Genomic DNA, 16,773 nt, shown 5'->3' with positions numbered 1-16,773 from the left:
TGTTCAATGATTAAGAAAAATGTATATAGTAAAGGAGAGATGGGAACTATATATGAAACAAGTGAACATTTTCAAAATGAAAACTGAAATGAAAATGACACTGGATGGAATGAATAGAGATGCTGCAAAAAAAAAAAAAAGGTTCATGAATCTGAAGATACAGCAACAGGAAATGAAGCAAGGGAGAAAACCACAGGGCATCAGTGACCTCTGAGAGGTCTCAAGGGGGTCTAATGTATATACATAAATGGGAGTTCTGGGGGAAAGGGCATGGGGACAAGAGGAAGGGAAATAAATGCTTAATGATGTAATGTGGAAAATCAGTTACAACTTGAAGACTATAAACCCAAAGGTCTAGAAGCTCGACGGTCAAGGAATATAAATATAAAGAACACATCAAAGTGTAGCACATTCAAACGACAAAACCACTGGTTAAGGAAAGACCCTTAATGGTAGCGAGAGATGACATGTCACAAACTGAGGAACAAGGTCGAGAACACTACCAGACTTCCCGCTTGGGAGGACCACATTTTAGTGAACTATCGCACAGCATGGGGGGACTGCATCAGCTTTCTCATCAGAGGCCACAGCAGACAAGGGAACTGCATGCACAGAGCCCAGCCCTGGCTGTTGCAGGCATTTAGGGAGTGAACCAGTGAAAGGAAGGTATCTTCTCCTCTCTCTCTCTCTCTCTCTCTCTCTCTCTCCCCCTCTCTCCCTCTCTCCCTCTCTCCCTCTCTCCCTCTCTCTCTCTCCCTTTCTCTCCCTCCCTCTCCCTCTCCCTCCCCCTCCCCCTCTCTCTCTTTTGCTTTGCCTTTCAACTAAATGAAAACAAACTTTTCTTAAAAAATATTGCAATAAGGTTTTAATATATGACACAAAATAATACATTATTACTTGAAGATAGAAAGTGATAAATCAAAAGATCTATATAGAAAATCCATATAGAAAATAATGGAGCAACCATTAAAAAAAAAAACTACAGTTCAACCCAGGGAAGAGATAAAGTAGGACACCTAAAACACTTCATTCACACTTTCAAAAGGGCAAGAAAAGAGGAAGTGAAGTTACAGAGAAGGGAGCACACAAGCAGAAAACAAGTAGCAAGGTGGTCCATTGAAACAGCCATAATGACTTACCCTGTCCAACTGCAAATACTCCAAAAACTCTCATTTAAAAACAGAGATTGGAGGCAGGCACTAGGTGTGGTTCTTAAGTAGCCACTTGGGACAACTGCATCTCACTCGTGTCAACAGTCCCTGGTCTTCAGCATTGGCTCCACTTCTGATTTCAGCTTCCTGTTAATGTGCATTCGGGGAAACAGGAGGTAACGGCTTCTACCACTCAGGTGGGAGAACCAGATGGAGTTCCAGGCATCAATGGCCTGATGCAAGCCTGGCTGTTGTAGGCATTTGGGAAGTGAGTGAATCAGCAAATGGAAGTTCTCTCAGTCTTCTTTCAAAAAAACAGATTTATTAATTAAAAATTTCAAAAGGAAAGGAGATTGCTAGATTGAATAAAAAAGTAAGACCCAATCATATGCTGTCCACAAGAAACCCACTTTAAACATAAAACATAGACAGGCTAAAAGGTAGTTGGAAAAAATACCATGTACAAAAAGAAAGTCAAAATTTAACATCAGAAAAAGCAGAATTTATGGGACAGGCATGTGGCATAGCAGTAAGACACTGAGTAAGATGCCTGTATCTCATGTGGAAGTGCCTGGGTTCAAGACCCAGCTCTGTTCCTGATTCCAGCTTCCTGCCAATATGGACCTTGAGAGACAGATGATGGCTCAAGGATTTGGTTGTTGCCATCATGTGGAAGACCTGGATTGTGTTCCCAGCATCTGGCTGCAGCCTGACCATTCCTGCCAGTGCAAACATTCGGGGAGTGACCCATGAATGAGATACTTCCCTCACAACTCCCCACCACCACCCATACTCTCTGCCACTCAAATGAAGGGGGAAAAGTGATTTACTTTCTTTAGTCATATCTTTTCAATTTTTTAGTCATTTCTAATCAATTTTAATCTGTCAGTCAAAATTCTTCCAAAAAGCCCTGATCTCCCTAATCTTTAAATATCCCTCTAAAAGATATTCTATTAAAATAATTCTTAATTAACAACTAAAGTGAAGAGGTATAATAAACAAATTCCAGGTTAACTTGAAAAACAAACAACTCTTTATAAAAACCTAAGTTTCTCTACATGTTAACAAGAAGGAAAGATGCTATTTAGAACAAAGATTGAAATTCCAGTTTGTTTACTTAGTATGAAAATCTGTTTGAAGTTAATATTTAAAATGTAATTGCTTAGGAAGTTTCTATGTCCCAGTGTTCTTTAGAAGTAGGTTTAAGAAAATGTAAGCTATCTTGTATAAGCCTCTAGGATTTCTGCCTGACATTTAAGATGGAAATTTTATTATTCTTTTCTGCTTAGCAAATATATTTTGTTCATCTGAAGTTGGACAGATTTATTTTGGGTAAATTTTGGATTTGTAATGTTCTTCCCACAATAAATATTTCGTTCAATGAGAAACCTCTTAAAAACCCCAAGTGACTCAATGCTGCAGTCTCATCAGAAGACCTGAGGTTGGCAAAGGGATTTATTTCCACAAGAAGATAATGGAATGAACACAACAACCCCAATGAACCATGAATATGGCTCTAGGCTTCTGCACCCTGAGCAAAATCATTTTGTTCAGATCAGCCACCCAATTTACAAGTTAATTTGGTTCAACATATGCAAATGCCTAGTACAATTAGGAAAGTAAGGTTTTAATTTGGGGAGGAGAGTGAGAAGAAGGCAGTGGTCTGAGAAGCAGATAGGCAAAGATATTTCAAACAAGTTCTGCCCCCATTTTTGTTGAGGTTCTTTAGGTGAAAAATGCACGATAAATATAAATATATGTTCTAGCTGTAAGAGTTACGAACAGTGCAGGCAGAAATAGCACCTGTGGCCTCTCTGTGAGTCGGGGGACGGATGGTAAGGAAAGACAGGAGCAGCCTGGAGCCAGAGATAAGGGAGGAAAGAATGAGGAGCCAGTCAGTGATAAGACCATCACTGCCTTGTGGAGCAAAGCCTGCACTGGACTGGCAGGCAGGCAGGCGTTCTCCTTCCCTCTCCCTCTCCCTATTCCCCTCCCTCTCCCCCTCCCCCTCCCCCTCCCTCTCCCTCACTCATTTACAGAAATTCCATAAGCTGGCCTTAATTGACTTCATTCTACAGACAAGAATTGTACAGATTGATCAACTGGTTCCGGTTCACAGTAAGTCGTAGGGAAGGGAATCAGAATCCAAGGTCCTACCTCACACCCTCACTGAATACCCATCACTCAGGTCTCCAGTGTCCCCCGGTCTTGCCCTGTCCGGTTCCTGGCCTTCCACTAATCTACCAAGCACATCCATGCTTCTGCTCCTCCCCTGCCTAAATGCCTCTCCCCATTCCCTGCCAATCTGTTTGAATCTTGCTTGCTGTTTGAGACCAATGATTCCTCCTCTATAACCTTCCGTGCAGTTCTTTCAGAATCCAAATTGGTTTTTTCCTACAAAGTCGCTATGTAAGAAGCTTAGAGGAGCTTATACCAGGGCATGGTGATGTACATTTCAGCTAAAATTTTTCTTTAAATCAATACTTGACTACAGTCAGCACACCTCAATTCAGTCGATGAAGCCAGTGCCCACTTTGTGCCAGGAATAGCGTAGGACACTCAGGAAAGATGAATGAGGCAGCTGCTGCCCTTCCCACAACTCCCAGTGCAGGGGTGAAGGAGACAAAGACAGGAGTCATTTCCAAAGAGAACGACAAGCACTACCAGCAGTCAGGTTTTGGGGTCCATGGAGGCACAGCAAGTGGCCTCCCAACAAGGCGAAAGGATTCACTGAGGACTCCGGTGGTGAGGCCCCCACTTTAAGAGCAAAGAAGGCATGGAGAAACTGCAAAAGACACTTGGATAAAGGCAACAATATATGTGAAGTTCCTAAGGCAATAATGAACCTGCAGCCTCACACGGTAGAGATCATACCTGAAGGGCTTCAAACTCCATGGGAAGGGCCGGCGCTGTGACACATGAGCTAGGCTGCCACCTGCAATGCTGGCATCCCACATCGTAGGGCTGGTTCGAGTCTCGGCTGCTCCGCTTCCAATCCAGTTCCCTGCTAATGTGCCTAGGGAGGCAGCAGAGGGTGGCTCCTGACACACATGTAGGAGATTTATATGGAGCTCCTGGCTCCTGGCTTTGGCCTGACCCAAACGTAGCTGTTGTGGCCATTTGAGGAATGAGCCAGCAAATGGAAAATCTCTCCCTCTGTTTCTCTCCCCACCACCCATCCCTTTCAAATAAATAAATTAAAAAAAAAAAAAACAACAACAACAAAACACCTCATGTGAAGTAAATCTTTAAAACAAAACAAAAACAAAAAACAAAAAAACTCAGGCCAGCGCTGTGGGTGAAGCTGCTGCCTGTAGTGCCGGCATCCCATATGAGCACCAGTTTGAGACCCGGCTGCTCCACTTCCGATCCAGCTCTCTGCTATGGCCTGGGAAAGCTGTGAAAGGTGACCCAAGTCCTTGGGCCCCTGCACCCATGTGGGAGACCTGGAAGAAGCTCCTGGTTCCTGGCTTCAGATTGGTGCAGCTCCGGCTATTGCAGCCAACTGGGGAGTAAACCAGTGGATGGAAGCCCTCTCTATCTCTTCTCTCTCTGTGTAACTCTGATTTTCAATTAAATAAATCTTTAAAAAAAAACTCATGTGAAGCAATTCAGATTACTTTTTAAAATTATTTATTTATTTGAAACACAGAGTGAGGGAGAAAGGGAGACAGAGAGAAAGAGAAAATCTTGTATGTATTGTTTTACTCTCTAAATGTCTGCAACAGCCAGGGCTGGAATTAGGCTGAATCCAGGAGTCAGGAACTCCACCCTAGTCTCCTACATGAGTGTCAGGCACCCAAGTACTTGAGCCATCATCGGCTGCCTCTCAGGAACATGAGCAGGGAGCTTGGTAGGAAGCAGAGGGTCCGGGACTTGAACCAGGTACTCAGATATGCGATGTGTGCATCCTAAGCAGCAGCTTAACTCACTGCACCACAACACCCGCCCCAGCAATTCAGATTTTATAAACTATCGGAAAGACATCAAAGACTTCCAAGGACGACAAAGGACTGAGATCAGACTGGCTGGTTAGAGAAGAAAAGGTGAAGCCAGAGGCCTGAGAGGGTGAAGCAGAGGTTTCGACATCCTGGTGACAAGACAGGGGAGCCAAGGGGGCCTGCACTGAGGTAGCACAGAACTGAAGGAAGTAGAACGTTTTATCAGAGAAACAGTACATTGCTGGATTAACAGGGCAATCCCCGGAGAGGAGAAACTGGCGCTAGGAATACCACGATTTGGCATGAGCAACAGAGGCCACTACTACAAGAGAGTGACACAGGGGTGCAGGTGCACGATGTCTCCTGACAGCGTTCCATCACTTCATCAAGACCTCCTGAGGTCCACCAGGTGCCACGCACCCGACTGAGCACAGGAACAAAACAGAAGTCCCCGTAGCTTGGGCTTCAAGAGGAAAAGGAAGACAATAAACAAATAGATAACACAGCACTTCATAAAGAGAAAGGTAAGGCAACTCAATATGTAAGAAGAGAATGAGGACAGGGAATGTGGAGGCATGCACTACAGTCTCGGCAAGGACCCTTAAATTGCTGCGTAAATCATGATGGTGAGACGCTTCCAAAAAGTGCCATCCGTGGTTTGCTTTTTCCACTGCATTTCCATCTGATCATGAAAGCCGACTCATCCACACTCTGTACTTCGAACAGCAGCTCTCTGTCCCGGCAGATTACCTTTCCCTAAAATGAATGCACGTTCCTTCTTTCTTTTCCACTTTGTAAGGCAGAGTTTCTATTATTTATAAAGTACTAAAGGAGGCAATTCAATAAAATCCTTAGGTGCCCTTCAATATATCCCAAGAAAATAGCAGAATTTCTCCCTAAAAAAATTTTCATGTTAAAGTAAATATTAAGTTCTATCTTTAGTTCAGGTTAATCACGGTTATTATAGCTTGAAATTCTAAATTTTCGTTCAGTCGGTATCATCTGCTACACAGAATGGTAAAACAAAAAAATCAATCTACCTCAGTGTTATAAGGGTGAAGCTAAACTGTGAAAGAATGCAGTCCATTAGACTTGATGATGATTTCTTGGATATGACACCAAAGGCACAAGAAATAAAAGGAAAAGTAGACAAACAAGACTTCATGAAAATTAGAAAATTTCGTGCACTGAAAGACACTATCAGCAGAGCAAAAAGACAACCCACAGACTGGGAGAAAATATTTATAAATTATAATTCTGATAAGTGATTACTATCCAGAATATAAAGAGAATTCCTAAAACTTAATGACAACAATAAAACAACCTGATTCAAAAATGAGCACAAGAATTGAAGAGACATTTCCCCAAAGAAGAGACGCAAATGTCTTACAAGCACATGAAAAAGATGCTCAACATCACTAATCATCAGGAAAATGCAAAACAAAACTACAACGAGTTATCACCTCCCACCCATTAGGATGGTGACTGTCAAAAACAGAAAATAACAAGGATGACAAGGATGTGCAAAAACAAGAACCTGTGTGCACTGTTGGTGGGAATACAAAGTGTGTAGCTGCTATGGAAAACAGCATGGCAGTTCCGCAAAACATCAAAAATATAATTACCAGGACCAGCGCTGTGGTGTAGCTGGTAAGGCTGCCACCTGCACAACTCCAGCAGTTGTGGCCAACTGAGGAGTGAACCAGCGGATGAAAGACCTTTCTCTCTCTCTCTCTTTCTCTCTCTCCTTTTCTCTCTGTGTAACTCTGATTCTCAAATAAATAAATAAATCTTTAATATATATATATAATTACCATATGATCCAGCAATTCCACTTCTGGGTACATATCCAAAAGAAATGCAAACAAGGCTTTCACAAGGTACATGCACATCCATGTTCACAGTAGAATTACTCACAACAGTATGATTACATATCTGTATGATTACACAGATGTGAGTCACTTAGGGTAGTCAGACACATAGAAACAGAAAGTATAATGGTGCCACAGAGTGGAAGCAACTCACATGCCCACTGATGGATGAATGACAAGCAAACTGGTCTACCCACATAGTGAAAATTATCCAGGCTCAACAGGGAAGGCCATTCTGATACTTGCCACAATATTCTTGGACTTTGAGGACATTATACTAAATGAAATAAACCAGTCACAGAAAGACAAATATTGTATGATTACACAGATGTGAGTCACTTAGGGTAGTCAGATACATAGAAACAGAAAGTATAATGGTGGCGGCCAGGATCTGGGGGAAGAGGGAATATACAGTTAGTGTTTAATGGGTGCTAGAGTTCCCATTTTGCAAGATGAAAAGAGATACAGAGGTGGATGTACAAATGTACTTATTGCCAGCAAACCACATTAATGAAAATGGTTAAGATGGCAAATTTTGTTATGTGTACTTTATTGCAATAAAAATTACTAGGAAAAAACATAAAGACTATTTTTAAAAAGTATATATACAAAGGAAGACATTGTACAGTTTGGGGTGTTTGTTTACGATGGCAATTTTTTGATAATCCAATAATATATAAAATATGTCTGAATCATCATTTATATCTAAGTCTGCAAAAACTTGAACCCCAAGTTAGAGGTTGATTGACAAGATGGACAGGCCATGAGAAGACCAGACAGGTTAAAAAGGATCCTGAATACTTCATAGTACATGCTGTCCTGACTTCCTCCATCCATTCTCTCTTCAGATGGATTTGCCAGAACTCACTGTCAATTCTTCCAAGCTCAACTCTCTGATATCATTGTTCCAATTGCAGGGACAAAAACATCCACTTGTCAAGAGCAATATAGCCTGATAAATGTTGCTTTGGATTCTTCTCCTAACTAGCATTTTTATCAGTTATAACTTTTACCAATCAAAAGAAATTTCCCAGAAATTCAGAATTCAACTCATGTTGTTTGGATTTTTATATTTTAGTGGCCATTAAAACACTGCGAATTAAACACCTAGCAATAATTCAGCATAGTGTTGGACCTCTTAAGAGTCTGAACAAAAAGAAGGAAAGGTAACTCTCAAAGTAATATGAGTATCATCATCTCCAATCAGGAGCTTGTCATTTTCTTTTGGAAGACCACTGAGGCAGGCAACCTATTCAAGATCACAGAACATGACTAGATCACTATCACATGTAACTCCTGGACTTCTTGTTAACTACACACCATTTAATTCATCTTAAGTTTTCATCCCAAACAAAAACTTATAATGCATAAAGCTATTTCAAGGGCCTCAATGCATTTAAAATATATCTGGCTAACATTTACAAACAGAACAAGAATTCCCTAGATAATCATCTAGACTGTTGATCCTTCATTTTAAGCTTTGGAACCTACAGTCTCTACCTGGGAGGCAAAGAATTGAAGAATTGTGTGCTACAGGCTGAGCATTTGCTTAAATAATGGCTGCTCTTCCCAGCATCTTCTTTTACCCCTGCACCATGCAAGCTACACCCAGGTTTTTTGAAAACATTGTAGCTGGTGTCCATTACCTATGGCGCAACACCTTCTCCAGGTGCAGGTGAGAGGCATGGGGCTCTGTCCTTTCACACCCGATCCAGGAAGACAAAAGCAGCAGGGGCGTTCATGCTGCCAAGCATTAAGAGAGCTCAAGGCTGATCCTGTGATAATCTGGGAGAATTATATTACACCTGCAACTGCACTGTTCTAGTTACAGAGCTCTTGAGGGCAAGAAACTCACGGCAGGTAGTAAGACAAAGGACAAAGGGGAGCACTTCATTGTCTTTGACATGGAATAACTGTGCATATTTGTGGGGTCCAATGCCAAGTCCACCTCAAGGTGTAATGGTCAAATCAGGGAAACTAGCATTTTCCTCTCCTTCAACATTTACCATTTATTTGTACTTTAAAACTTCAAACTCCTCTCTTCTGAGCCTTTAGGAAATACATACTACATCGTAAAGTGCACTCACTCAAGCGCTGTGGAACCTGACAACTTATTCCGCCTCTATAACTGTATATTTTGAAATCCAGCATCCTACCTTCCTCTACCCTACTTCCTTCCTACTTTCTAGTGATCACAGTTCTAAAAAAAAAAAAAAAAAAAAAAAAAAAACCACTCTCTCCTACCAAATTAAATTAACAAAGGGAAAATAATTCCCAGGGACATTCCCTAGAAAAGGAACATGAAGTGTCTAAACAAACAGGAAATCTCCTTGGCTTGCTTCACTTCCCAGTAAGAGCTGAGATTCCCTCAGGCAGGTGAGGCCCAGGATTCCCCGGGGCTGCTTCCATTTCAGAGCGCCTTCACGCAGGCAGCAGCACCACGGCATGGAACTCCTCCCCTCCTTAACATCCTCACCCAAACAGGCGCTTGGCTTTTAACATGCAAACCCCACCAACAGCAAAGATCCCCCAAGTGGACAGCTTCTGGTTGACATTTATGTAGAAAACAAGATAAAGAAAAGATATATGAAAGCACTTTGCAAAGTTCACAGAAAATGGGATTAAAAGATAACTTTATTTTGGTGAGAAAAATTTTGAAACCCATATATAGTTTTTTCATGATTTTTCCACGAAATTTTACTCTTTGGGTAAGCCCTGAACTCACCATATTTAAGATTGATTTCTTTATTGGAAAGTCAAAATTACAGAAAGAGGAAGAGACAGAGAGAGATCTTCCATCTGCTGGTTCACTCCCCAGATGGCCGCAACAGCCGCTGCTGGGTCAGGCCAAAACCAGGAGCCAGGAGCTTCATCCAGGTCTCCCATGCAGGTGGCAGGGGCCCAAACACTTGGGCCGTCTTCCACTGCTTTCTCAAGCCATTAGCAGAGACTTGGATCAGAACTGGAGCAGCCGGGACATGAACCAGAGCCTATACGGGATGCCAGCACTGCAGGCGGCGGTTTTACCAACTACGCCACAACAGCGGCTCCAATATATTTAACAAAATCGTATGTGGGAAATGTGTTCAGTTAAAACACAAAACAAGTGACAGGAAGTCAGAAATCTGTGACATGTTCAAACCTGTCAGGTAGCAAAGTGTGCACAGGAAATAGCAAATGTTATCTCTGAACCTGATGGCTAAGCAACAGACTCCTTCCCATGTAATTCGGCCCTGTGGAGTCCAGAGCCCCACAGAGACACCGAGACAACAGGAGAGTCAGCAACACTCTGCACTGACATTTTCTCCACCATCTCCTGCCTCCAGGACCACGGCCTGGCTTCCAGCCCATGTTGAAATGTTTGTGAAATTGCCAGGAACTTGGCCCTGCAATGGTACAGCACACCAGAGACAGAGGAGCACCTGCAGCCAGCCCGGCACACCCCCAGGCAACCCATCGTTCAATCTCCTTAAGGGATGCTGGAGATGTGGTTCAGGTCACAGCACCTTCACAAATTCCTGACAGAGAAACCCAGTTCTGGACGCCCACCGCTGCCCCGTCTCTGCAGCAGAATTCTTCTGCGGCGGACACTAATTCTCAACCAGGGTCACGCCTGCATCTGCTTTTGGCTGCTTGAGGGCTCCGAGTCTAATGCCTTTTCTTCTTTACCTTGGGTTTTATCTGAATTTTCCTTACTCTTATTTTCTCTGATTCCTAACTTCCTCACTTATCCCCAATTCTGACACAGCATGTGGAATCAGTTTGTGAGGTAAATAATTCTTCCACAAATGAGACTACAAATAAAATGAGAAATTAGCAACACAGAAATAAAAACCCTGCATACACTGAGCAGAATTTGCGAACAACTTTGGTTCAAAAATGGGAGAAAGACTTTGTATTTTCTAACTTATCCCTTACTGTCTTTGATCAATTTGTAGAAAGCAAAAATTTTTCTATAGGATTCATTACAGGAAATCAACTACATAATAATCATCAATAACATTTGTCTTCTTTAAAATTTGTCTCCCTCGGCCGGCGCCGCGGCTCACTAGGCTAATCCTCCGCCTAGCGGCGCCGGCACACCGGGTTCTAGTCCCGGTCGGGGCGCCGGATTCTGTCCCGGTTGCCCCTCTTCCAGGCCAGCTCTCTGCTGTGGCCAAGGAGTGCAGTGGAGGATGGCCCAGGTGCTTGGGCCCTGCACCCCATGGGAGACCAGGAAAAGCACCTGGCTCCTGGCTCCTGCCATCGGATCAGCGCGGTGCGCCGGCCGCAGCGCGCCGGCCATTGGAGGGTGAACCAACGGCAAAGGAAGACCTTTCTCTCTCTGTCTCTCTCTCTCTCACTGTCCACTCTGCCTGTCAAAAAAAAAAAAAAATTTGTCTCCCTTCCTCTCTAAAGCAGAGTAGACACTCCACAGTCCTCTCTCTACTTATTCACTGTTCACATAAATATAGTAGCTTCCTTAAAGTATTTTCTTTTAAAGTCTATTTTTAATGCTGACTTTAACAGACACATGGCTGGAGCCGGCACTGTGGCATAATGGATTGAGCCTCCAACAGTTCATGTCCCCGCTGCTCCACTTCTGATCCAGCTCTCTGCTGTGGCCTAGGAAAGCAGTGGAAGATGGTCCAAGTGCTTGGGCACCTGCACCCACGTGGGAGACCCGGAAGAAGCTCCTGGCTCCTGGCTTCAGATCGGCGCAGCTCCAGCCATTGAGGCCATTTGGGGAGTGATCCAGCTGATGGAAGATCTCTCTCTCTGCCTCTCCTCTCTCTGTGTAACTCTGACTTTTCTGTCTGTAGCTCTACCTCTCAAATAAATAAATACATTCTTTTTCTTTTTTTAAGAAATAGAGCTCTCTAATCCTGTTTGATGGTAAGGTTTCTACCATCAAGAATCTCTTAGAAAGCTAAATACAATCTCCAGAGATAACAGAAAAAGTTTCACTTTAAAATAGTAGTATGGTTTCATTCATGCTTACTTCCTGAATGTGCCACAGTTTTAAAAACTTTGATGGCTGATCTTATCGGGCTTTGAATTGTTAAAATACAACTAGATGGGGGCCAGCGCTGTGGTGCAGTGGGTTAACGCCCTGGCCTGAAGCGCCGGCATCCCATATGGGTACCAGTTCTAGTCCTGGCTGCTTCTCTTCTGACCCAGCTCTCTGCTATGGCCTGGGAAAGCAGTGAAAGATGGCCCAAGTGCTTGGGTCCCTGCATCCATGTGGAAGACCCGGAAGAAGCTCCTGGCTCCTGGCTTCAGATGGGCACAGCTCCAGCCATTGCAGCATCTGGGGAGTGAACTAGTGAATGGAAGACCTCTCTCTCTGTCTCTACCTCTCTCTGTAACTCTGTCTTTCAAATAAATAAAATAAAAATCTTTAAAAAAAATGCAATTAGATCTCATATGAGCATTAGGGTTTTTATTAAAATTAAGGCAGTGGTTGACAGCAATATCCAGACTACTAAAATATTGTTCTGAATCCACCAATCCTGATCCGTATTGGGAAGGTAGGTTTTGGACACACCTTCCAAGTAAAGTTAGCACAACATGACTTTAAACAACGTTGAAACCACCAGTCTTAAGACCAAGCATTATAGCCACAAGTCAATACAAACATCACCAATGGGGTAGTCATTTGGCCTTGGTTAAGATGCTGCTTAGGCGGCCTGCATCCCATGCTGGGATGCCTTGGATTGATAACTGGTTCCACTCCTGACTCCAGTTCCCTGCTAGTGCACACTGTGGGAGCATCAGGTGTTGGCTCAAGTAGCTGGGCCGATGCCACCAATATGGGAGACCTAGATTGAGTTCCCAGTTCCCAGCTTTGGCCCAACCAGTCGCAGCCACTGTGAGTATTTAGAGAGCAAGCTAGCAGATAAGAGTGCTCTCTCTGCCTCTCAAATAATACTAGTAGTAGTAATAATAATAAAACTGCCAATTTTTTTTAAATTTTAAATTTTTTAAAATTGCCAATTATTTTTTAAAGATTTATTTATTTACTTGAAAGAGTTACACTTGAGAGAGAAGGAGAGGCGGAGAGAGAAAGAGAAAGAAAGGCCTTCCATACGTTGGTTCACTCCCCAAGTGGCCACAACAGCCAGAGTTGCTCCGATCCAAAACCAGGAGCCGGGAGCTTCTTCCAGGTCTCCCACGTGGGTGCAGAGGCCCAAGGACTTGGGCCATCTTCCACTGCTTTCTCAGGCCATAGCAGAGAGCTGGATCGGAAATGGAGCCGCCGGGACTCAAACTGGCAACCATATGGGATGCTGTCACTGCAGGTGGCAGCTTTACCCACTACGCTATAGCCCCGGGTGCCCCACCAACAGCTTAAACTAAGTGTGCCTTAGTCACAAAAGGCACACACATGCAAACACACACACATAGGCTGCTTTTATTTAATTGTGCAAAGCTTTTCATGAAATTGTTTCAGCCTATGGTTTAAGATAAAATTGCGAGAGACATAAATAAGACTCTTGTCCAGTGGTAGTTCCTAAAATTAATAGCCTACATTATGTTTTCCTAATGTAGAACTCTTAAAGAAAAGCAGACACACAAATCAATATAATACAATAAGTGTAATGTTCCAGAAGGGACCAAAAAAAAAAAAAAAAAAGAAACCACAAGACCCATTAACTGTGCAAATAATGCTCAAAAGGAACACAATGTCCAAGGCAACAAAAAATAACCTATTACATCAATTCTGGTGACATTTAAACCTGACAGATACTACATCGAGCTTGAGGGTAGATGATTCCAGAAGACAGGTGCTAGAAAGATTATGCTGATGATCAAAACAAAACAATAGCCAGCGCCGCGGCTCACTAGGCTAATCCTCCACCTTGCGGCGCCGGCACACCAGGTTCTAGTCCCAGTCGGAGTGCCAGATTCTGTCCCGGTTGCCCCTCTTCCAGGCCAGCTCTCTGCTGTGGCCCGGGGATGGCAGTGGAGGATGGCCCAAGTGCTTGGGCTCTGCACCCCATGGGAGACCAGGATGAGTACCTGGCTCCTGCCATCGGATCAGCGCGGTGTGCCGGCCGCGGTGGCCATTGGAGGGTGAACCAATGGCAAAGGAAGACCTTTCTCTCTGTCTCTCTCTCTCTTACTATCCACTCTGCCTGTCAAAAAAAAAAAAAAAAAAACTTCACTGGTTTTCTCTCTCAGCAGATGCAGCATCCTACACACAGAAACTCCTACAATTCAGAAGTCTTCACATTTAGGTAAGAAAAAATTTCTGCCAGGATCCAGCACATTAATGCACAAGAATTCAAGGTGCCCAGCACAGAATAGGTGGATAGGTCCAAGGAGTCCAAGAATGGTTTTTGTGGTTGCTCTCCTCAAAACTCCCATCATCCCATGATTGCATTAGCAATGAAGTGACTGGTCTGTATCAGTCGAACACATTCATGTTGGAGACAATAGTGTGGGATGGGGGCTTGCCTTTTTGTACTTCATGCCTTCAATACCATGGCATTTTTTTTAATTTGACAGAGAGACAGAGAGAGAGTTATAGGCAGTGAGAGAGAGAGAGACAGAGAGACAGAGAGAAAGGTCTTCCTTCCATTGGTTCACCCACCCAAATGGCCACTACGAACTAGCTATGCCGATCCGAAGCCAGGAACCAAATGCTTCTTCCTGGTCTCCCACGTGGGTGCAGGCGTCCAAGCACTTGGGCCATCCTCCACTGCCTTCCCGGGCCATAGCAGAGAGCTGGACTGGAAGAGGAGCAACTGAGACTAGAATCCGGCACCCATATGGGATGCCGGCGCCACAGGCGGAGGATTAACCAAATGAGCCATGGTGCCGGGCCCACCATGGCATTTTAAAAAATATTTATTTATTTGAAAGGTAGAGAGAAGCAGAGACAGACAGGCACTGAGAGAGCTTCCACTTGCTGGCTCATTCCCCGAATGTAAGCAATAGCTCAGGCTGGGCCATGTCAAAGCCAGGAACCTGAGACCCAATTTGTGTCTCTCACATGGGTGGCAGGGACCCACATACTTGAGCCATCACCTGCTGCCTCCCTGGGTGCACATTAGCAGGAACATGGAATTGAAAGTAGAGTTGCGTCTCAAATCCAGGCACTCTGAAATGAGATGCAGGTGTTCCAAATAGAGACCTAACTGCTGCACCAAAATGCCTACCCCTTGCTATTTTAAAGCAGGAATAAAAAATAAAGGAGTGAGGGCATGGGTATTTGGCCTAGCAGTTGCCACTTGAGGCACCTTTATTCATATCACAGTGCCCAGGGCCAATTCCTGGCTCTCGCTCCTGACTCCAGCTTCCTGCTTGCAGACCCTAGGAGGCATCGGGGATGACTCAAGCAATAGGATTCCTGCCACTCATGTGGGAGCCCTGAATTAGGTTCCCAGCTCTTAGGGTCAGTCTCCACCAGGGACAATTGTGAGCATTTGAGGAGTGAACAAAGGATGGGAGCTCTCTCTCTCGCTCTCTCTCTCTTGCTCTCTCTCTCGCTCTCCCCACACACACCTCAAATAGGAGGAAAAAAAATAAAGATATGGGAGACAAACCTTGGACAAAACAGATGGGGCTGGGTTTTTGTGGTTCTCATAACCATAGCATATTAGACAGCATATTCGTCTGTTTTCTGTTACTATTAAAAAAGAATCGAGGCTGGATATTTATAAGGATAAGTATTTGGTTCATAGTATTGGAGTCTAAAAATTCAAGATCTGGTATCCCCCTTAAATCTATTCAGCCTCTGGTAAGGACACCCCTACTATGTTCCAACAACACAGCAGACAAGCAGAAAAGGAACCAGCCACAGGCAGAAAGTACCAGACAGGTGGGCTGGCCTCACTTCCTAACAACTCATTTTCTTGAGAAGTAACCAGGGTCCCTTAAGAACTACATTAGCCCCTTCCTAGGGGAATACCCCCAGTGACCTAACTACCTAGGCCCACCTCTTGAAGGTCCTGCCACCTCCCAACACGGCCACACTGGCCCAAGCACATGACCACCTGGAGGACAAACCACATCAAGAGGCCCAGGCTCGCCTGCCTCTGGCCAAGTTCTTGCACACAGCAGGGCTGACCACCCTAATGCTTCCACTCATGCCAAGCACCTAAATCTAAGTCAGCATAGTTCTGAGGAACTAAACATTTCAGCCCAAACAAAGAACCAAGTATGTGTACCCTACTTTCACAGATGTAAACAACACGCGGAAAAACAGACAAAACCATGTGAATTGCAGGGAGAGTCCATGCCACCTCCCGCCGCTTGCCCGCGCCTTCTCACCCAGGTCTAGGAAGAAACGTCTTGGAAAATGCTTTGTCCCTGTGATCAATGAAACCACGGGGCCAAGGCACAGGGGCTCAGACATAAGCCAAAATAGCAGAGTGAAAGGAAAAAGAGAAGTTGTTCCCTAACAGATTTCTCCAAACCTGGGCCGGCGCTGTGGCTCAATAGGCTAATCCTCCACCTTGCGGCGCCGGCACACCGGGTTCTAGTCCCGGTCGGGGCGCCGGATTCTGTCCCGGTTGCCCCTCTTCCAGGCCAGCTCTCTGCTATGGCCAGGGAGTGCAGTGGAGGATGGCCCAAGTGCTTGGGCCCTGCACCCCATGGGAGACCAGGAGAAGCACCTGGCTCCTGGCTCCTGCCATCGGATCAGCGCGGTGCGCCGGCTGCAGCGGCGGCCATTGGAGGGTGAACCAACGGCAAAGGAAGACCTTTCTCTCTCTGTCTCTCTCTCACTGTCCACTCTGCCTGTCAAAAAAAAAAAAAAAAAAAAAAGATTTCTCCAAACCTGAGAAGCCTCCCCAAAGTCACAACTCCCCATTCCAAATACAG

At 44.4% G+C, this 16,773-nt stretch overlaps 1 protein-coding gene across 12 annotated transcripts in view; it reads right to left on the bottom strand.

The window, feature by feature from the left end:
* Positions 1 to 16,773, bottom strand: part of ATP8A2 (ATPase phospholipid transporting 8A2) — a 729,626-nt gene that overhangs the window by 611,167 nt on the left and 101,686 nt on the right. The window contains exon 1 of one of the 12 annotated variants that reach the window (XM_070049165.1): positions 8,610 to 9,157. The exons of the other annotated variants lie outside the window; for them this stretch is intronic. Within the exon in view, the coding sequence (XP_069905266.1) occupies positions 8,610 to 8,649 (40 nt within the window). The 5' untranslated portion in view covers positions 8,650 to 9,157. Of the gene's footprint in view, positions 1 to 8,609; positions 9,158 to 16,773 lie in introns of those variants that run through there. 12 annotated transcript variants of the gene reach the window in all.

Source organism: Oryctolagus cuniculus, chromosome 9 (genome assembly GCF_964237555.1).
Source record: "Oryctolagus cuniculus chromosome 9, mOryCun1.1, whole genome shotgun sequence".
Taxonomy (NCBI): domain Eukaryota; kingdom Metazoa; phylum Chordata; class Mammalia; order Lagomorpha; family Leporidae; genus Oryctolagus; species Oryctolagus cuniculus.
Note: the sequence above shows the minus strand (reverse complement) of the source record. Positions and strands in the feature narration are given on the sequence as shown.